The sequence below is a fragment of the Haematobia irritans genome, chromosome 2 (genome assembly GCF_050003625.1).
Source record: "Haematobia irritans isolate KBUSLIRL chromosome 2, ASM5000362v1, whole genome shotgun sequence".
NCBI lineage: Eukaryota > Metazoa > Arthropoda > Insecta > Diptera > Muscidae > Haematobia > Haematobia irritans.
Genome location: NC_134398.1, coordinates 145,334,158 through 145,356,656, shown reverse-complemented (window position 1 = coordinate 145,356,656; position 22,499 = coordinate 145,334,158). Strand labels below are relative to the sequence as shown.

Sequence of the window (22,499 nt, the reverse complement as noted above, 5' to 3'; positions counted from 1 at the left end):
TTATTATAGCCCCCATATAAACCGATCCCCAGATTTGGCTTGCGGAGCCTCAAAGAGAAGCAAATTTATTCCGATCCGGCTGAAATTTGGTACATGGTATTGGTATATGGTCTCTAACAACCATGCTAAAATTGGTCCATAATTATATATAGACCCCATATAAACCGATCCTCAGATTTGGCTTGCGGAGCCTCTAAGAGAAGCATATTTCATCTGATCCGGTTGAAATTTGGAACATGGTGTTAGTATATGGTCTCTAACTACCGTGCCAGATTTGACCTCCGGAGCCTCTTGGAGGAGAAAAATTCATCCGATCCGGTTCAAATTTGGAACGTGGTGTTAGTATATGGTCGCTAACAAACATACCTAAATTGGTCCATATCGGTCTATAGTTATATATAGCCGATCCCCAATCACACAAAAATTGGTCCATATCATGGTTGCCACTCGAGCCAAAAATAATCTACCAAAATTTTATTTCTATAGAAAATTTTGTCAAAATTTTATTTCTATAGAAAATTTCGTTAAAATTTTATTTCTGTAGAAAATTTTGTTAAAATTTTATTTGTATAGAAAATTTTGTTAAAATTTTATTTCAATAGAACATTTTGTCAAATCTTTATTTCTATAACAAATTTTGTTTCTGAAGAAAATTTTGTCAAAATTTTATTTCTATGGAAAATTTTGTTAAAATTTTATTTCTATAGAAAATTTTGTTAATTTAATATATACTACGTATGGACTTACTTACAATTTAGAAGACGGTGTTAGGAGGTTTAAGACACCTTGCCATTGACAAGCGTTACCGCAACCCAAGTAATTCGATTCGAGTTTCTACGCAATCCATGGTGGAGGGTATATAAGCCTCGGCCTGGCCGAACTTACGACCGTATATACTTGTTTATTTTTTTTTTTAACATTGTTTACTTTGATTAACAACACCATTTCATACAAAATTAAAATCTAAATAGACTGTTAAAAAGCTTAACAAACTCAATTATATTGCCAATTTTTTTTTTTTGAAAAGTCTTGCGACGAGTATAAAATTTATGAGCTTGATACAAATGTCATTAAAAACTAAATTCACAAAAGCGGTTTTAATTGACATAAGTAGACTCGCTGCAAATTAAAAAATACTCAAGAGTATTTCCATATTTAATGTTGACAAATTTATTTTATCTTTAATAATTTGAAATTTATCGGAGAATTTTTTACTAAAATTCATTACTGATCAAAATGAATGGAATGAAATAAGTGTTAAAAATATAATGCTGTGTACAACGTACGTCAAACAGATTGATTTTTGATAAAGGTTCAAAATTTTAAAATTGTTTCAAGTCAATACCTATTTAAAAAATTATTCATAGTCAGATAATTTTGTAAAAGGGTATTGATATTTTAAATTATCTATATACATTTATTATCCATATTGAAGTGTGAAGAGGTTTTGTTTGCTGACTGAATTTTAATTGGTTGGATATTTTTCGTGATGAGAATTGGGGTGTTAGAAATTATAATCTAGTTTTGGTGCTTTTTACCATTCATGAGTTGGCATTACTGGTTGTACATCAACAACGTACCATCAGAGATGAGAACGTAGTGATACTACTCTATTTTTGAGTACAATGTGTTGTTATTGTTTTTACGCTTAAATGTGGGTTATACGTAGGCTTCTTTGTAACAGTTTGTTATACCTATTGCATTTCCTGTTCTCCTGATACTTGTTCATATCCATTTGTTAGAAAATACCTAATAATTTTTGTAAACTTTTTACAATTGGATCTGTAGTAGATTTTCAATATGAACTATAACATAATTGAAATTTGATCCAATAAATCCGTGATAAATAATTTATATGTTGTAATTAAAATAGACAATAAGAATTATTTATGGACATTCTTATTGTAGATCCGTTGCCGATGAAGTAATTCAATGCAATTGTGAAATATTGAACAATAAAGAATTCTAGTACATAACAAAAACGATATCAAGCTTGCAAAATTTCATTTCTATAGGAAATTTTCGAAAATTTATATTTTATAGAAAATTTTCAATTATGTATTTTGGAAATTTTTTTTTATCTATAGGAATTTTTCCAAAATTTCCATTTCTATAAAAAATTGTAGAAAAATTTCCTCTCTTTGGGAAAATTTCATTTCTATGCGAAAGTTTTGAAAAAAAAATTCTATGAAATTTTCGCAATTTTTTATTTCTATAGAAAAATTTAATTTCTGTAGGAAATTTTCGGAAAATGTCATTTCTTTAGCAAATTTTAAAAACATTTAATTTATTAGAAAATTCTCTGAAAATGTAATTCCAATAAAAAAAATTGGAATAGTTTGATATCTGTAGGAAAATTTTGAAAAATGCAATATAGGAACAGAATATAAAAAAAATTGTTTATGTACATCAAAAAAAAAAAATATTTACGTGATATTAAATATTACACAACCTAAATTTTAGGATGCGAAATTTACAAAATATTAAGGACAAATTTCTTTAAAATAATGACATTTTACTTAAAATAAAGTTTATAATCTTTGCTTCAAAATTTTTTTCATTAAATATAGGACACAAATTTTGTAAATTTGAGTCCCTCCGTCAAAGTCGTATGTCTTTGAACTAAAGCTAATTTTCCTTAAAGTAAAGAAACACATTTTTGATTTAAAGAAATTGTCTTTAAATTATCTGAAATACTGAAACTTTAGATTTAAGATAAAAACGCTTCAAATATAGGCTAAGACTTATTTCGAGGATTTAGTGCCTTTCGTTTAAAGTTTTCTTGGTATTAAGAAACATTTTTTACTTTGAAGTATCCGTTATCATTTGGATTTTTAAACTGGCATTTATTTGTACGTGAGTACCTTTATTAATAAACCGCGAACAGAGATAGACAATTTGATAAATGAGAGTTGTATCCTAATTTTAATTTAATTGGTCCTAGATTTAAAGCCAGTTAGGTCTCTAAAAATTTCTTTACTTTAAAGAAGTCTCATCTTTGGAATCAATACCAAAATCCTTAAGGGAAGGTCAAAATCTTTGAATCCATGTAAACTTTTGTTTGAGTGTAGATCATTTTCTAAAAGTTTGTAATACTTTTATAAAGAATTTTAGAAAAAAAATCATACCTATAGGAAATTTCCGAATATTTTCATTTCTAAAGGTAATTTTCATTTCTATAGAAAATTTTCAAAAACTTTAAATTTCTATAGGATATGATCATTTCTATAAGAAATTTTAGAAAAATTACCTTTTGTAGAAAATTTTCGAAATTTTTCATTTATTTAGACATTTTCGAAAAATTTTATAGGCAATTTTTGGGAGGTAACCACTTATGAAAGGTTAATTTTAATGTGTTAATATAAAAAATACCGTGGTGCAATGGTTAGCATGCCCGCCTTGCATACACAAGGCCGTGGGTTCGATTCCTGCTTCGATCGAACACCAAAAAGTTTTTCAGCAGTGGATTATCCCACCACAGTAATGCTGATGACATTTCTGAGGGTTTCAAAGCTTCTCTAAGTGGTTTCAGTGCAATTTGGAACGCCGTTCGGACTCGGCTATAAAAAGGAGGTCCCTTGTCATTGAGCTTAACATGGAATCGGGCAGCACTCAGTGATAAGAAAGAAGTTCAGAAGTTTCAATACATTTAGTACACAGAAAAAATTTTCCGTAGTTAAACTAACGCTAAAATTAACTTATTTTTATTGGAAAAAAATGATTTGCTTGTAGTTAAATTTTATTATTTTTATCGAAATTTTCCACAGCTTAATGAAATCCTACTTTTTTTAAGTACGTCGCAAAAATTTTATGAACTAAACGTGAGTATAAAGTTTCGTACGATTCCCAAAAATAGTAAGAATGAACTACTGTATGGTTAAAATGGTCATGATTTGCCGCCAATGATTTTCTTCTTTACTTTTAGTTAATGTTTCTTCTATGAGATGATGTAATTTCATGAACTACAGTTAAAAAGTAGAACGGGGCATTAAACTTTCCTGATTTAACAACGCTTTGTGGAAATCTCAAAATGTGGAGTAAAATTTAGTTCAATTTTCGTGCGAGGTAGTTCATTCAGTTCACTTTTTTTCGGTGTAGATCTGCCATTCACATTTAATCTAACACCAATGAAAATAAAAAATGTTGACAATCGAAATAAAAATTCCAAATAATAAAAATTTTATAAAATTTTCTCTTTTTTTATTCAAATTTATCATATACAAAATATAATAATATTAATTATAATGTTGCTTTTTATCATTAAAAAAATATGATCAATTTCTTTAATAAAAAAAATTAATTAATACAGCTTAAAATGTACACAAAATATAATGTAAATAATAAGAATAAAAACTTAATTTTAAAAGGAAATTCCATAGCTAGGATTTTGTGTTTTCTTTAACATTTTTTTAAGAACTACACAAAATATTAAATATTTAAAACAAAATTATAAACCTCATGTAACGTTACATATTTTTGCTCATCTCAAATTAAAATTTTCATAAATAAATGAGAATACAAAACAAACGAAAAATGATGATTAAATTGTTTTAATATTTGCATATGCAGATTTCTATGCAAATAATGATAAAATAAAAAAGGAAAATATTTTTAAAATAAAAAAAATAAAAACAAACAATAATTCACATTTGATATGATTTCAGTAATAAAAACTAAATTAAAATAATCAAAAAAATAATAAAACACACAAATTAATTCATTCAAAGAAATTTTTGAGGGATTTCATTTGTGGTTCATTGCTACTTAGTGTTCTTGCTACTTTCTCCATTTTTTGCTCTAGCAAAGCGCAATAATTAAATATAAATCACAAAATATATATCAATAATTAAATACATGTATATTCAAAATGTATTTGAAAAAAATGTGTATACTTAAAAATAATAAAAGCATTGTAAATGAAAACGCTTGCGAGTTCTAAGCTTTATTTTTCGCAATAAAAAAATCTTTAAAAACACGCACATCAATAAAAAGAAAATGTAGTGTACATTTTCCGAAATTACATTCTAATATTTATGTGGCCTGGTAGAATAAAGCAGAGTTGGTCTTTGTTTTGTTATAAATCTATTTTTTTTTTACTCAGAAAAAATATCATTTGAAATTTTTAATAAATTTTTAATTGGAATTTAGGACCTTGCCGATACAACCACTTAACTCAGTTTCCCAAAAGAATTTATTGTTATATAGGGTTAACCCTCTAACAGCAGAGTGCACCTATATAAATACCCATAACTTAAACCAAATTGCTTTCCGACACTATTTTGGCGGATTTTCCCCCTTATTTGATGCAAGAAAATTACGCTTGTTAAAGACTAAATTTGGTTAACAGCAAAGGTAGATTATATGATTTTGTTTTATTTTTTTATTAATTTCGAAAATCAGGACCGAACCGATTGTCGAACTTGAGTCATTTTATGATTTTCTTGAAAATCAAAAATCAATACATTAAAGATTCTAAAAAGTTGACTGGTCCGTATACATAAAAATTTTTCTGATTCAATCACGAAATTAATTGATCCAATTAATTCTTTAATTGAAATGTCTTCAATCATAGAAATGATAATATCAATTAAAAAATTAATTGGCAGTCAATTAAAAAATTAATTGATACTATTAATTTTTGTGATTGATTTTTGTTTCAATTAAAAAATTTGTTGAATCAATTAAATTTTTAATTGAATATTTTTTAAAACTCAATTAAAATTTTAATTGGAAAAATTTTCGTGACATTTTTTTCTGTGTATATGTCAGTTTTTAAAATACAAAAAAATCTGCTGTTCAAATTTAAAGCAAGTAACCACAATTGAAACATTTAAAGTTCTAAGTAGAGGTCGCTTTAGCAATAATCGATTTTGGGAACGAAGGAAGGTCGTCTTTGATTTTCTGATAGTTTTTATTGATTAAAGATTGAAAGACAAAAAATTAAATTAGATTTTTGAACAAAAATATCCAGTACATACTGCTAATATTTCTATTTGTGATCTAAGGTTAAGGTTGATTTTCGTATTTAAAAAAATACATTTAGATGTTTGCAAAATTCGACATTTTGGACTTTTCGATAAGTCGATTTTCTAAACTTTTATTGATTTGTGGACTTTCTAAAAGCGATAATCGATCTTACGACAGTGGCTATTTAAAGTCTATTTCGTTAAAAATAAAATTACGAGTTTGATATTGGATATCATGAGAAGTGGATAATTATTATCGATTTTGAACATCACGAAAAATCGATGGTGGGATTTTATCGATTTTACGATTTTTAGACGATGCTTTCGAAGTCGGAAAATGACCGTTTATTTACTAAAGGAAAAATCGTATCATCGACTAAAATAATAAAAATCCTCGGCTAAAATAATAAGCCCATTCTGAAGATAATAAAACGATGAAGAGTTCACTTGGATTAATCAATAAAAAATCGAAGAAATAGAATCCGTTTTTGTCCCAAAATTCGATTCCCATTATTTCCAAAGTGGGAACACCAAAAATCAACTTTCGGACCTATTGCGTTGCTAGAAAAATCCACAATTCGAAATCGGCGTTTATTGATCTTCAAATTCGCTAACAGATTTAGTGTATTAATGAAAATTTGTAAAACCCTTTAGTTAAGTTTAAACGAATTTTGAATTTTTCTATAAAAAATCTAGAAAATTATTAGTTTTTTTTTAACTCGAATAATTAGCCGTTTATGTGCTAAAAGAAAACATCGATTTTGTCTAAAAACAAATTTTGAAGATAATTGAACGATGAAGAGTGTTCTTGAATTATTCAAATTTGTGATCTAAAGTTTCAAAATTTCGATTTTAAGGTCAATCTTGGCGACTACCAGATTTTGATAATTACTAAAGTTGATTTTCGTATTTAAAAAATACATTTCGATTTTTGCAATATACGACATTTTGGACTTTTCGATAAGTCGATTTTCTAAACTTTTATTGATTTGTGGACCTTCTAAAAGCGATAATCTATCTTAAGACAGTGGCTATTTAAAGTCTATTTCGTTAAAAATAAAATTACGAGTTTGATATTGTATTATCGATTTTGAAAATCACGAAAAATCGATTGTGGGATTTCATCGATTTTACGATTTGTAGACGATGCTTTCGAAGTCGGAAAATGACCGTTTATTTACTAAAGGAAAAAATCGTATCCTCGACTTTAGCTAAAATAATAAGCCCATTTGGAAGATAATAAAACGATAAAGAGTCCTCTTGGATTAATTAATAAAAAAAAATCGAAGACATAGAATCCGATTTTGTCGCCAAATTCGATTCCCATTATTTCGAAAGTGGAAACACCAATAATCGACTTTCGGACCTATTCTACAAAAAAAATCCACAATTCGAAATCGGCATTTATTGATCTTCAAATTCACTAACAGATTTAGTGTATTGATGAACATTTACTTTAGTTAAGTTTAAACGAATTTTGAATTTTTGTATAAAAAATCTCGAAAATTGTTAGTTTTTTATTTAATTTTTGGTCGACCATTTGTTAGAATAATAAATTCATTTTTTTTTTTCAAGACCTCGAGCTTGAAAAAACACGCATTTATTAAATGTCGAAAAATCGATCGAGTTTACCAATTGTTGACGATGCTTTCGATATGGTTTTTGAACTCGAATAATTAGCCGTTTATGTGCTAAAGGAAAAACGTCGATTTTGCCTAACATCTTAATCTAATTTTGAAGATAATTGAACGACGAATAGTTTTCTTGGATTATTCAAAATAATCCAAGAAATCGAAGCCGACTTTGTCTCCAAATTCGATTTTCATTATTTTAATGGTCAACATTCTGTCTCATAGTGATATTAAAAGCCTAGTGGGTTTCAAAATCGACTTTTCGATTTATTGATTTTCTATAAAAAATATTCAAAATTCGTAATCGGCCTTTATTGATCACTACTAAAGGATTTATTACATTAATGTACAATTTTCAACACCCTTCTTGAATTTAAAGATCAATAAATGTCGATTTCGAATTTTATTTTTTTATAGAAAGTCGAAATGTCGATATTAAATCACATTAGGCTTTCAACATACTATGAGACAAAAAGCCGGATCTAGGAACAAAGACAGCTTCTATTTCTTGACATTTTTTTTATTGAATATGTTAACATACCGATGCATAGAAACAATTATTGTATGAATGAACCAATTTTAAAGGCCTTAAGAGAATTTAATAGAAATAATTTGATCTGTGATCTCGATTTTAGTTATAATTTACAAAGATTTGAAAATATTATAGATGTTATTTATTTTTTGCCAGTAGTCTGAAAGGATGTACTATTCCATAGACGAAATGAATAAATAAATAATCCAATAATTAAAAATTCAAGAAGAGTTTGTATAAAGTCGATTTTTTTGACAGGTTGACTTGAAAACAGCGATAAGGCGATTTTTACTTAAACAAACAAATTTTTTGTTTTAATTTGTTGCACGTCATGTTAATGTATCATATGGGGTGTGTCTTCCGTGTGAGATTATTTAATTTTGGATTATTGACCTATATTTGGATTATTGACCTATATATTAAAAAAATAGTTAAACACACACAAAAAAATTTCACGAAAAATTTTCCAATTAAAATTTTAATTGAGTTTTAAACAATATTAAAAATTTAATTGATTCAACAAATTTTTTAATTGAAACAAAAATCAATCACAAAAATAATAGTATCAATTAATTTTTTAATTGACCTTCAATTAATTTTTTAATTGATACTATCATTTATGTGATTGAAGACATTTCAATTAAAATTAATTGGATCAATTAATTTCGTGATTGAATCAGAAAATTTTTTTTTTGTGTGCAGGACAACAATCCAAAATTAAATAATTCACACGGAAGACACACCGCATATGATACATCAACATGGCGTACAACAAATTAAAACAGAAATATGCACAAAAAGTATGAACATTTACATTTTTTTTAAACCTCGAGATTTATTAAAATTTTCCGCAAAAAAAAAATACTAATTCGAAAAACCAATCAGCATTTTGACGGTATTGCTTAATTCGAGAAAACGGGTATGGTGGTCAAATAATTAAATTATCCTAAAGATGATTACAGAAACCCATATTTTATAACAGACCAATTTTGTTATTGTTGCAATCGATGTCTGTTTTATATTTTCCGCCGACTTTGGTTTAAACGATCTTGGTGGTTGTATGTGTAACAAACTAAACTATAATTAAATATTTTATATTAATTACAAATGATAATTTTTCTGTGTAAATACATTTTGGGTTTTGAAAAATTTGGAGTTTTTCTTATGTTCCAAAATATTTTATTTAAATTTTTTTTATGTCTATATGTTTATGATTAAAAGCATATTTTTCTCTCGCATATAAAAAAAAAAACAAGAAACGGCAAAATAAAGTTTATGGATTTTTTTTAATATAGGCAATATTGACTGCATTTCTATACATACACACAAGTTGCTTTATAAATTTTGTATTATTTTTAATTGTATAAAAATCGAATATAATTTTATTTTTTGTGGGTTTCTTTGTTCTTTATCAAAAAGTCTCTCTAATTACTAAGACAAAAAAATCATAATAATAATAGTAAATAAATTTTTATCAGTTTGTGTTGTTGTTTTTTGTTTTTTTCATTTCTTACTTAATCTCTATATACATATACTGATTGATCTTTAATCATTTTGGGGGAGGTGCTTTTCCTCATTTTTTTAATTTTAATTTTAAATATTCAGTTTGAGGGTCTTTTTTGTCTTGATTAGTTTTTGTTTTCAGATTAAATCTCTATATAACGATAGCTATGAAAATTTTTGTAGATTTTTTTTATCCAAAATTTTTTCTCATCTCAATGTTTCTCTACATAAAATAATCATTTTGTATAAAAAAAAACTTAATATTATACAATAATAGTTATTTGCTTTCCTTATGACATATAAAACTTGGTTTACTCTTATTGGGATATTTTTTTTTTCAAAATCTTTATGGAGCTTTTTACCAAATATCTTGAGTTGGCTGAACTATAAAATTCATCCTACTACATATAAATCTTTATTTAACTTATTTTCCATAATAGTTTAAATTATACATTGAGTTTGTTTTTCCAATATTTATATGTATATGAAGAATTATTACTAAAAATTTTAACTTTCATCAGTGCTTTTGTGGTATTATCCATTCATATATTGGCATGTTATAAATATTTTATTTTATTTTTTGTTTTTATGTATATATTTTTTAATTAATATATACTTTATATTATAATCAATTAATTTTGTTGTTGTTTATTTTAGTATGAGATAAATATGTTATTGGTTAAATTTATCCATATTTTTCCTATCTGTTGTTGTTTTTTTTTTTATATTAAGATAAGCTTATAAACTAATGTCCTTAGAGGGTCCTTCTTTGTGGACTCTTGAAATGATGAGTGTTTTGTTGTTTTAGGTGAGATAGAATAAAAAAGTTAAATGATGTTTAAAATTATGCTTGCATATAGTGGATGAGGGCATTTTTTGGTGCTTTATCCGATTTATTTAATCGGTGAGTGTTTGTGCCACCAAGGCCAATTGCTCTTTGAGAACTCGGAATGATGGACGCTCCTCGGGACCGTGAGACCAACATCGCTTCATTACCTAATGGGGGAGAAGAATATGGGAAATTAATAAATATAAATTAAAATTTTTCGTGCAAACAAAGAACTTAGTTAAGTTCACACTCTCAACTCATATAAGATCATAGATCTAAAGATTTGGAGACAAAGATTTTTTCGTTCCTGTATATCGAACGAAACCTTTCCAACCTTATTCCAAACGAAAGAAAATTGATTTTGATTCCTCTATGCTTATATTAGGTCACTACTTTTTTCAGTGTATGCTCTATTTACTCTAATTACTTACATCATAAATTTCCTTAGCACAAGACTTTGGTTTCTCTAAAATAATACCGCGTTGGACACGTTCAACAACTTCAGTATTCTTTAGACGGCCATAAGGCATTTTGCCGCAAGTGAACACTTCCCACATAAGGACTCCTAAAAAAACAACAATAACAAAATACATAATTAATAATTAATACATAATTAATAATAAATTCTACAGAACTTTGAGGACTAAATTCAAAACGTACCATAAGCCCAAACATCACTCTTCGAGGAAAAACGAGTATAATTCAAAACTTCTGGTGGAGCCCATTTAATAGGAAATTTGGTACCACCAGAACTTGTATACTGATCGTCCAATACATAACGGGCTAAACCAAAATCGGCCACTTTAACAACATTTTCAGAGCCAACCAAACAATTACGAGCGGCCAGATCACGATGAATGTAATTGTGACGTTCCAAATAGGCCATGCCTTTGGAAACCTAAAAGAAAATCAAATACAAAAAAGAATTTCATAAAAAAAACTGAAATTTTATATAATTTCGATTAATTTATTTACCTGTATACACATATCCAGCAATAAACCCATATTGCCAATCAACGTCGTCTCATGGCGTCTCAGATAATTCAATAAGGATCCATGTTTCATATATTCAGTGACTATATAAATAGGACGATGTTTCGAGCATACTCCATATAATTGCACCAAATTGGGATGTTGCAATTTGGTCATAACTTTGGCCTCTTCAATGAAATCATCTTCCGACATGGTACCCTCTTTCATCATTTTAACAGCGGTATCAATAGAGCCACGCCATTTACCACGGCGTACCACACCAAATTGTCCAGAGCCAAGTTCCTCCATTAGCATTAATTCCATGGGATGAATTTCCCATTTATCTACAGGTAAACGAAAAAAAGTTATTAATGAAAATTTTTAAATAAATTAATTGACATCTTATATTTACCATGCGATAAACCGGCTGTTGGTGGTACTGGACGATCACAAGGCGATGATTTAAGACGACATGCTAAACCCCCTGAATTGTGTCGATGGTAATTGATTAGATCTGGTATGGTTTCGCAGCAATGCTTCTCACTCAGATAATACTCGCCACGAGCATTTTGTTTGATGTGATAATGTTTGACATGTGATTGGGGACTATAAAATAAAAAACAGTAAATACATTATGTAAAAAATTATTAAAAAAGAAAAAAACAATAGAAGAAATAAATTAAAGGGAATTCCCGAACGAATTCAAAATAGAATTTAAATAAAGATAATGCTTAACATTTTCTTTGCTTTTGTTAGGATTTGTTGGACCACGCATATTTACTAGAGTTATATGTAAATCTTTAGCCTCCTTTAAAAATGATTCTCCATAAGCGATAAGTACTATTTTGCCATATTAGCCCAAGTTTGATATTCATTTATTTGAGATCAAATCTGGACCCATTTGAATTATATTCGGTACTCAAAGCTGGAATAAATACATCGAACTAAAAAGCTTCCAATGCTTGCTTGCGTAGTCGAATCCATGGCACACCATTTCAGTCCGGTAGGAAATTACATGTATGGGTGTGTCATCAGGTTTTTTCGAACGGTCCCATCGCCCACTTTCCCGCCCCTTCCGACCGTGAGGGCCTCGTCCCCATGACGTAGGGACAGCGCACACACCATGATCCGGACCATGGCGGGGTGGAGGCAGAGGGATTTAACCAGCTACAGAGAAGGACTCATCAGCCGGATATATTACAAAACAAGACAAAATATTAGGTTATCCAATAAAACAAATGTATTAGTTATCCAAATATACTAAAATTCTGGACTTCACCATATCAATACTTAAGTTAGTGTCAACTAGATGATAGATTGAATTAAAATTAATGAACATCCTACGAATAGGCTCCACAGAAGCATAATGCGAACGTTGAAAATCAATGAAAAGAAACTGGTAATTCCTAGATGCCCTAAAAGGAACATTTATCCTAATCCTAGATATCAATTCAGAGCATGGAATATCGCCACAAACTAGCCTATACATCATCATGGAGCCCAACATCGTCCGTCGGCTCCTAAGAGTAGGCAAATGAATCAGCCTCAATCTAGAAGTGTAAGGAGGAAGAACAAAATGCCATGCGACAAAACATCCATCACCATCTTCTCAAAAACCTTGGGAATATCACTCAATCTTGCTACCCCCCTATAATAACTCACATCAAAGGGGCTCCCTGACTTATGAAGTGGTACGACAAAATAACTCCTCCATTTTAGAGGGAAATAACCGAATTTCAATGAGCTATTAAATAACATCGACAATGGAGCAGAGAGACATTCGGAGCAAAATTTCAGAATTATCCCAGGAATGCCATCGGGACCACCACTGGTGGACGCCTTAACCCCACGCAAATACCCAGACACAGACTATCAAACAATGGAATTTCCACTCGATCAAGCGACCTAATAAAATAGGGATATGAACCATCAGCATCATAAGTACCATTCCTATAAACAGATTCAAAATAGCCCGCGAAACAGTCCGCAGTGGACTGGTCCCCATAAAAGTCAACACCCTCCCCCCGGATAATCGATAGCCTAGTCGAGGACTTACGATTCATTGTAACAAAATCATAAAAAGACCTCGGGTTACAATGAATGTCATTCCTAACCTTATCAATGTAACGAACATAACATGCCCTTGATTCCATATTATAAATAGACCTAGCGATAAAGTACCGAGCATAATCAAAATCAGATCCCGACCTCTTATAACGTCCAAAACATCTATTCCTATCATTCCTGAGTCTCGTCAACTTAGGAGAATATCATGGCTGATTCCTAGAGAAATCCACCCTTCGCCTAGGGACAGTTCGAGACACATAACCATCCAAAACCTTGTAAAAACTGTCAACAGCCACTTCGATATCAGACAACCGATCACACTTACAAACAGAGCCCCAGTCAACACTTGAAAGAAGCGAATTCAACACATCGAAATTCGTCTTCTTAAAATATAGTGAAAATACCTCATCCCAAGCAGCAACCATTTGAGACCCATGAGCAACATCCAAGATGGAAAGAGAGAAAGCAGGGTGATACCTATCCTCGGGATAAGAAACAGGATCACATCTGGATAAATCAAAATTGTAAGCATCGCCTACAAAGACCAAATCAAGAATCTTCCCAAAAAAATTCAAAATTCCATTGATCTGACCCAAACCAGCATCAAGAAAAAGATTCAAAAAAGTCGTCACCCATTCCGAACCACCAGAAGTAGGCAGTGGAGTTAACGCCTCCTTATCAGGCAAGCTAAGCCATGACACCATAGGTAAATTAAAATCGCCCAAAACTACGATCCTATCCGAATCACTCATTCCAGACATAATACTATTTATTTCCACAAAATAACGCTCATAGATAGAATATTCCGAAACCGGAGAAATATATGAGCATGTGACGAATAACCTTAAAAAATGGAAATTGGCAATATCGGTTGTTGATTCGATTATCGTTTGGCTGTTTTGTACGGCCACTATTTTCCAGCCGAACTTTTGTTCAACGAATTTCAACGTGCTCATGTTCTTTTACGAGCCATGTTCAGATATTGCTTGGGTCAAATGTTTTTGCTTCCACCGTATTTTTTCCCTTCAGTATTTTTTCCCAAACAGTATTTTATCAAAACACGAAATTCCTTTTTTTCCATTTTTTTCACAATAACAAAAGTTGCTGCTCTATCTCACAAACTAATTGACTTACAGACGTCAAATTTTGACACGAATCATTTGAAGGTTGGTAAATACTATATAAAAATAATATGCATTTAATACTAGCGACGCCATCTATGTGTCAGACCTTATCAGCCAACCTGTTAGGGTTTATATAACGAATCAACTAGAACTCTTTATTATAATTTTCATTCTTCTAATTAACATATTTGTTTCTATCAAGGGCTTATGAAAGTAAGGGCTATCTATATAATATCTCTGAAGATTTTGGGATGCTATGGATGGAGCATTGTTTATTTCAATGTATGGTAAAAAAAATCATTTCTTTTGTGGGAAACGAAAATTTAAATCAAAGAAAGTTATGTTGATTTGGGTTTAAGTGACAGCCCGATTTCTTATTCAACGTCACTTATACTATTCAGTCCATTGTGATACCACATTAACTAAACGTATCTGTTACGTATGGACATTTCTAGACGAAGTTTTCTTTTGTTCTAATATTGGTTCCATCAGTCCAAACAAAGAAGTCTGTTGGTCTAAAGATTCGTTTCAGAAGAATTAAATACATTCTTGTGTGTAGCGGTACGGTCACACTAGGCAAATATTTGGAAGAAATCAAAAAAAAAAAAAATTAGTCGACACAGTCAAACCACCAAACAGTTTTTCATCTTATTGCATATTTAACATCGCCATAAGAATATTTTACAATATTATCCAGATATATCGAAAATGCTTTTAGAAAAAAAATTTGATATAACATAGTAAAGGCATACACTATACGCTGCTTAGTCTCAGTATTTCTTTTGTTTCAGTATCTATTCTATTCTTCGAAACAATAGTTAACATTAAATTATTTTTAATATTTGAACCCTTGAGAAGTCTCGTAGAAAATATTTTTATTTATTATAGCATTCCATTTTAATAAATATAAAATACTTACACTTTGGTATGCAGCGATAGTGTATATAAACCTTTTGTTGATGACTTACGCACCACAAAACAGCCTTCTTTGTCGCCCTGCTTTAATAAGGATTCGGCACGTTGACGTGACATGTCACCAACATACCATCTGTAACATAAACGATTTTAATAAAAATATTTCTTTACGCTTCAAACTAAATGGACAACTTACTCATAACGTTCCAAACCCAAAAGGGCTTTGGGTTTAACATAATTGCTAGGAATATAGCCAACATTGCCCATGGCATCTTTGACTTTCCACCAATGTTCCTGAGAATCATCGATGACTTCATATTCGGCATTCTAAAATTAAAAAAAAGTAAAATAAAATAAATTAACTCGATCATAGCGAAATAAAAAATTGTAAAAATAATTTAGTAAGTAACAAAAAATAATAGTTTCTGGGCTGTGCTTCGACGGAATGTCGATGTTAATGCTGAAGCATCTGGGAATACTGAGAGTTGAGTATTTGACAACACTTCTCAATTTGTCCTTCCAATCGCTCACTATACCCAATGGCTGAGAGACACCATGGTGCAATGGTTAGCACGCCCGCCTTGCATACACAAGGTCGTGGGTTTAATTCCTGCTTCGACCGAGCACCAAAACGTTTTTCAGAAGTGGATTATACCACCTCAGTAATGCTGGTGACATTTCTGAGGGTTTCAAAACCTCTCTAAGTGGTTTCTCTGCAATGTGGAACACCGTTGAGACTCGGCTATAAAAAGGAGTTCTCTTGTCATTGAGCTTAACATGGAATCGGGCAGCACTCAGTGATAAGAGAGAAGTTCACAACTGTGGTATCACAATGAACAGTCTAAGTGAACCTGATACATCGGGCTGCCACCTAACCTAACCTAACCTATGACTAGAAAATGGGTCGGTTGAAACCAGGCAAACCACGAGCAATGGTGAATCGCACAGGCCGATTTCCCTTCTTTCGGCAGTAGCCAAGACACATGAGGCACCACCCTGCCCAGCCTTGTGGAAAATTTTCCATCTACTAATCATCAACATGGACTCCGCAAAGTACAGAGCACTACCACGGCTTTGCAAGTCATTTCTGCATACATAAATAGGGGGCTCGATCAGTTCAAGGCGTGGTAGGTCCTCGTGGCCTATCTTCTTGACCTATCGTAGGCATTCAATACGATCAACCTGCCAGACTATTCGAGGACATCGAGAACACGTTGCTACTGGCAAAAACCAAGCGTTGGATTACTAATTATCTGTGTGGCCGCCAGTAATACGTGGAATTTAGGGATACGAAGTGAAGACCGCGTAGAGCCAAACAAGGAGTTCCCCAGGGTGGGGTGATATCTCTGCCACTGTTTAACATCTACACATCCTTTATTCCACCCCCTCCTGCCGGCGCCGAGATTATAAATATCATACGCAGACGACTGTTCAATTATGGCATCCGGGTCCAATGTTGATGACATCCACGATCGATTAAACGTCTACCTTGCAGATCTTACCAGTTCACTGCTAGAAATTTGAGAATAGCCGCCACCAAATCCTCGGCTACAATATTCTCTACATGGACGGCAGAAGTAGGAAGGATGGCGAAACGATTCCGACCATAAATTACCCCAAGATTCTAAGGGTCAAATTCGACAGCTTTTTCAAGTCGTCTGTCCATGCAACTGCCATTTGTGACAGGCTGCGCGGTAGGCCACTCGAGCCAAAAATAATCTACCAGAATTTGGAGAACATTTTACTAACATTTTAACTAACAACCAAAAAAATCTTATTTTGCAAAATTTTATTTCTATAGAAAATTTTGACAAAATTTTATTTCTATACACAATTTTGTTAAAATTTTACTTCTATAGAAAATTTTGTCAAAATTTTATTTCTATAGATAATTTTGTTAAAAATTTGATTTCTATAGAAAATTTTATCAATTTTTTTTTCTATAGAAAATTTTGTCAAAATTTTATTTCTATCGAAAATTTTGTCAAAATTTTATTTCTATAGAAAATTTTGTCAACATTATATTTCTATAGAAAATTTTGTCAAAATTTTATTTCTATCGAAAATTTTGTCAAAATTTTATTCCTATAGAAAATTTTGTCAACATTATATTTCTGTAGAAAATTTTATCAAAATTATATTTCTATAGAAAATTTTGTCAAAATAATATTTTTATAGAAAATTTTGTCAAAATTTTATTTCTATAGAAAATTTTGTCAATTTTTTTTTCAAAATTTTATTTTTATAGAAAATTTTGTCCATTTTTTTTTTTCAAAATTTCATTTTTATAGAAAATTACGTCAATTTTTTTTTCTATACAAAATTTTGTCAAAATTTTATTTCTATAGAAAATTTTATCAAAATTTTATTTTTATAGAAAATTTTATCAACATTTTATTTTCATAGAAAATTTTGTCAAAATTTTATTTCTATAGAAAATTTTGTTAAAATTTTTTTTCTATAGAAAATTTTGTCAAAATTTTAATTCTATAGAAACTTTTGTCAACATTTTATTTTATTTCTATAGAAGATTTTGTCAAAAGTTTATTTCTATAGTAAATTTTGTCAAAATTTTATTTCTATAGAATATTTTGTCCAAATGTTATTTCTACAAAAAATTTTGCCAAAATTTTGTTTCTATAGAAAATTTTGCAAAATTTTATATCTATAGAAAATTTTGTCAAAATTTTATTTCTATAGAATATTTTGTTAAAAATTTTATTTCTATAGAAAATTTTGTCAAAAATTTATTTCTATAGAATATGTTGTCAAAATTTTATTTCTATAATTTTGTCAAAATTTTATTTCTATAGAAAATTTTGTCAAAATGTTATTTCTATAGAAAATTTTGTCAAAATTTTATTTCTACAGAAAATGTTGTCAAAAATTTATTTCTTTAGAAAATATTGTCAAAATTTTATTTCTATAGAAAATTTTGTCAAAATTTTATTTCTATAGAAAATTTTGTCAAAATTTTATTTCTATAGAAAATTTTGTCAAAATTTTATTTCTATAGAAAATTTTGTCAAAATTTTATTTTATAGAAAATTTTGTCAAAATTTTATTTCTATAGCAAATTTTTTCAAAATTTTATTTCTGTAGAAAATGTTGTCAACATTTTATTTCTATAGAAAATTTTGTAAAAATTTTATTTCTGTAGAAAATTTTGTCAAAATTTTATTTCTATAGAAAATTTTGTCAAAATTTTATTTCTATAGAAAATTTTGTCAAAATGTTATTTCTATAGAAAATTGTGTCAAAATTTTATTTCTATAGAAAATTTTGTCAAAATTTTATTTCTATAGAAAATTTTGTCAAAATTATATTTCTATAGAAAATGTTGTCAACATTTTATTTCTTTAGAAAATTTTGTCAAAATTTTATTTCTATAAAAAATTTTGTCAAAATTTTATTTTAATAGAAAATTTTGTCAAAATTTTATTTCTATAGAAAATTTTGTCAAAATTTTATTTTTATAGAAAATTTTGTCAAAATTTTATTTCTATAGAAAACATTGTCAAAAATGTATTTCTATAAAAAATTTTGTCAAAATTTTATTTCTACAGAAAATTTTGTCAAAATTTTATTTCTATAGAAAATTTTGTCAAGATTTTATTTCTATAGAAAATTTTGTCAACATTTTATTTTCATAGAAAATTTTGTCAACATTTTATTTTTATAGAAAATTTTGTCAAAATTTTATTTCTTTAGAAAATTTTGTCAAAATTTTATTTTTATAGAAAATTTTGTCAAAATTTTATATCTATAGAAAATTTTGTCAAAATTTTATTTCTATAGAAAATTTTGTCAAAATTTTATTTTAATAGAAAATTTTGTCAAAATTTTATTTCTATAGAAAATTTTGTCAAAATTTTATTTTTAAAGAAAATTTTGTCAAAATTTTATTTCTATAGAAAACATTGTCAAAAATTTATTTCTATAGAAAATTTTGTCGAAATTTTATTTCTATAGAAAATTTTGTCAAAATTTTATTTCTATAGAAAATTTTGTCAAGATTTTATTTCTATAGAAGATGTTGTCAACATTTTATTTTCATAGAAAATTTTGTCAACATTTTATTTTTATAGAAAATTTTGTCAAAATTTTATTTCTATAGAAAATTTTGTCAAAATTTTATTTCTATAGAAAATTTTGTCAACATTTTATTTTAATAGAAAATTTTGTCAAAATTTTATTTCTATAGAAAATTTTGTCAAAATTTTATTTTTTATAGAAAATTTTGTCAAAATTTTATTTCTATAGAAAATATTGTCAAAAATATATTTGTTGTTGTTTTTTTTTATTGCAGCTTAAAACCATACATTGACTAAACTACAAGTGTAGCTTAACCAACAGAGAAAAATAATGTTTGTCAAATTTATTTGGGCAAAGCCCTATAGACTGCAAGATGGTTGGATGGACGCACGTTTCGGAATTACCACATTCCTCATCAGCATCCTCTATTTGCAGCAAAACTATCAACCAATTATAAGAATAAATTCAGGCAGTTTATTAAACCCAACAAAAACCACACTTGAACCCTCCGAAAAAAGGTTTTACATTGATAGCCGGCTTATTCCGAAATAATTTTTTTTGTGTATAACTTGTTGCTCTTTTTTAGTTCATATAAAAGAAAAGAAAAAATTATTAAGTAAAGGAAAATTTCTCATTTTGGGAAAATTTAAAATTTTAATTTTTACGAAGTAAAACGAAGTTTAATTGCCTTTAGTGCCCTCGTTTTTTGAGTGCAAAACTCCATAACTAAATCCAATCAAACAACAATTGTTGGGTGTACCATATTTTGTTTATGGAATTTTTTGACACAAAAACGTTACTCTTATATTGTGATTTTATACATTTTATGAGTCCTCAAAAACCCTTTGCATTTCAATTTTAAATTGTATTTACCTTTTCCAGTGAGAGATCACCACCTTCGATGGCCTTGAAGGGATATAAAGCTACGACAACTTTAACAAAATGTGAATTGTCCTAAATATGGAAGAGAATGAAGAAAATACAAAACACAACATTAGCTAGGATTTTTACATAGACATCAATTTATTCACCTTAGCTTTTGAATTTGGTGTTCCTGGAGTTGGTATACCACCTGGCATTGTGTTATCCAATAATGAACCGTTACCGTTTAATAAATTTGGTGACTGTTTAAATGTGGATACCGATGACTGCAAAAAAAAAAACAAAAAAAATATAGAAACATACAAACATTTAGATAACTTCTCTTAAAGCAAAACGTTGATGATTTGCTTTAAATTATTTGCATTTCCGAAGTCCACAATTATTTTGTGAAGTGAAAATGCCAAAGTTTATTTTGATTTTGTTTTATTATTTACCTGTGGGTGCAGTGATGTAGGAGTTGAACTACCTATACTGCCAGAACTATTGTGATGCAAACTAAATTGACTCGTTGACGTTGAATTATTTGGACTAATGCTACGCTGGGATATTTGGGCGGGCGAACTACCAGTACCTAAAAAGATAAGATTAAGAAAAATATTATAAAAAAAATATGAAAAAATAAGTAATTTAATTAGGAGAAAATATGCGAAAATTAAATTAAGGCTAAAGACAAATCATGTGGCGTTATTATTCATTGAAGATTTTATGCTAAATCTAATTTTTTGGACACTGGGTTTGGATCATGAACAAAATTCGAAAATTACATTTAAATATTTAATAGCCCCGAAATAAAATTTGCAGTTTTGCCTTTATAAGAAAATTTAGAAAATAATAAAAATTGATATTCTATGAGTATTGAATAAAAATCGTATATCTAATTATCACTCAATTATTATGTTTAATTGTTATATTTTAATTACTCGTATAGTGGTGATATAATTTCTTGATATATATTCTCTTTCCCTGACTTTCGCTGCAAAATAAATTTGCCTATTTTAAATTTTAAGTATTTGTGTCATATTGAAAATATTTCTTGTTGATTTGCTTCGATTGATTCAATTAAAATAATTAACCAAACTTGTTTCTTAAGTGTTTTGTTTTGGTATAAAAAATCATAGATTTGAAACAATTTTCCGGTTTCTATATGATTATATACCAATTGTATAGACTATAATGAATAAGATATTGCTATACCTTAATGCATATCATGATAAAGAGAGAGATTTTATAATAAGAACACTTGTTTTCTTCGAGGCAATAATGAGACCTAAATAAGATTTTGTATCAACAAAATTAAAAAAAAACGTTCACCAATAGTCATGTATTTAAATGTTTTATCTTAAAACAACCCAGCAAAAAAATTTGGAAGTTCTTCCAAAGGCACAACTTTAAAAGCCCTTCCAGAAGATGCACTCCCAATGATGTTCTTTATTTTAACTACCCAAGAAGTTATTTTAATTCAATTTTTTATAACATGGTTTCTGCATACTGTTAATGGGTAATTTTAACTTTTTTGTTTCAAATAGGTTAAAATCAGAGTAAGAATTCATAAAATGGTACAAATCTTTTAAATTTTGTCGAAAAAAAAATGCAAAATCCAATCTGAAAAAAAAAACGTGAGTTTTTGAAAATATTTGAGGTCAAACGTTTCCGACAAGGCTTAGAAAATTATAAAAATTATTTATTTGACAAAATATCACATAATTTTTTAATTTACATCCAAAACATTGAATTCGGATCACACCTAAAGAAGTGATGCAAATTCAGTGCAACGGCTGTTGAAATGGAGGACTTCCGTCCTATGACAAGCCCATGTTAAATTCATCGCTTCTGCGTCAATTTTGCACCACTTCCGGATCCAAAGAGAACATTTTCATTACTTTTTTGGCGACGCTTTTTTTGCTGGGAAGATATACATACATATTTTACATTTGGGTCAGATGAGGACACAGGACTTTATTTTGGGGGCCCAAGTGCTAATTTATAGTTTTACTCAGCTTGGCTAAGACATTTTTCTACAATTGCCAAATCATTTCGTGCCCA

General features: G+C 28.9%; 1 protein-coding gene across 7 annotated transcripts in view; it reads right to left on the bottom strand.

Moving 5' to 3' along the window:
* Positions 1 to 9,396: 9,396 nt before the first annotated feature.
* Positions 9,397 to 22,499, bottom strand: part of Btk (tyrosine-protein kinase Btk29A) — a 561,740-nt gene continuing 548,637 nt past the window's right edge. For all 7 annotated transcript variants that reach the window (XM_075296470.1, XM_075296471.1, XM_075296474.1 and 4 more), the window contains 10 exons: positions 20,891 to 21,027; positions 20,606 to 20,722; positions 20,448 to 20,528; positions 15,736 to 15,866; positions 15,544 to 15,672; positions 11,846 to 12,039; positions 11,437 to 11,777; positions 11,122 to 11,359; positions 10,893 to 11,026; positions 9,397 to 10,628 (listed from right to left, as the gene is read on the bottom strand). In XM_075296470.1, coding sequence (XP_075152585.1) covers positions 10,530 to 10,628; positions 10,893 to 11,026; positions 11,122 to 11,359; positions 11,437 to 11,777; positions 11,846 to 12,039; positions 15,544 to 15,672; positions 15,736 to 15,866; positions 20,448 to 20,528; positions 20,606 to 20,722; positions 20,891 to 21,027 — 1,601 coding nt within the window. In that variant the 3' untranslated portion in view covers positions 9,397 to 10,529. The remainder of the gene's footprint in view (positions 10,629 to 10,892; positions 11,027 to 11,121; positions 11,360 to 11,436; positions 11,778 to 11,845; positions 12,040 to 15,543; positions 15,673 to 15,735; positions 15,867 to 20,447; positions 20,529 to 20,605; positions 20,723 to 20,890; positions 21,028 to 22,499) is intronic.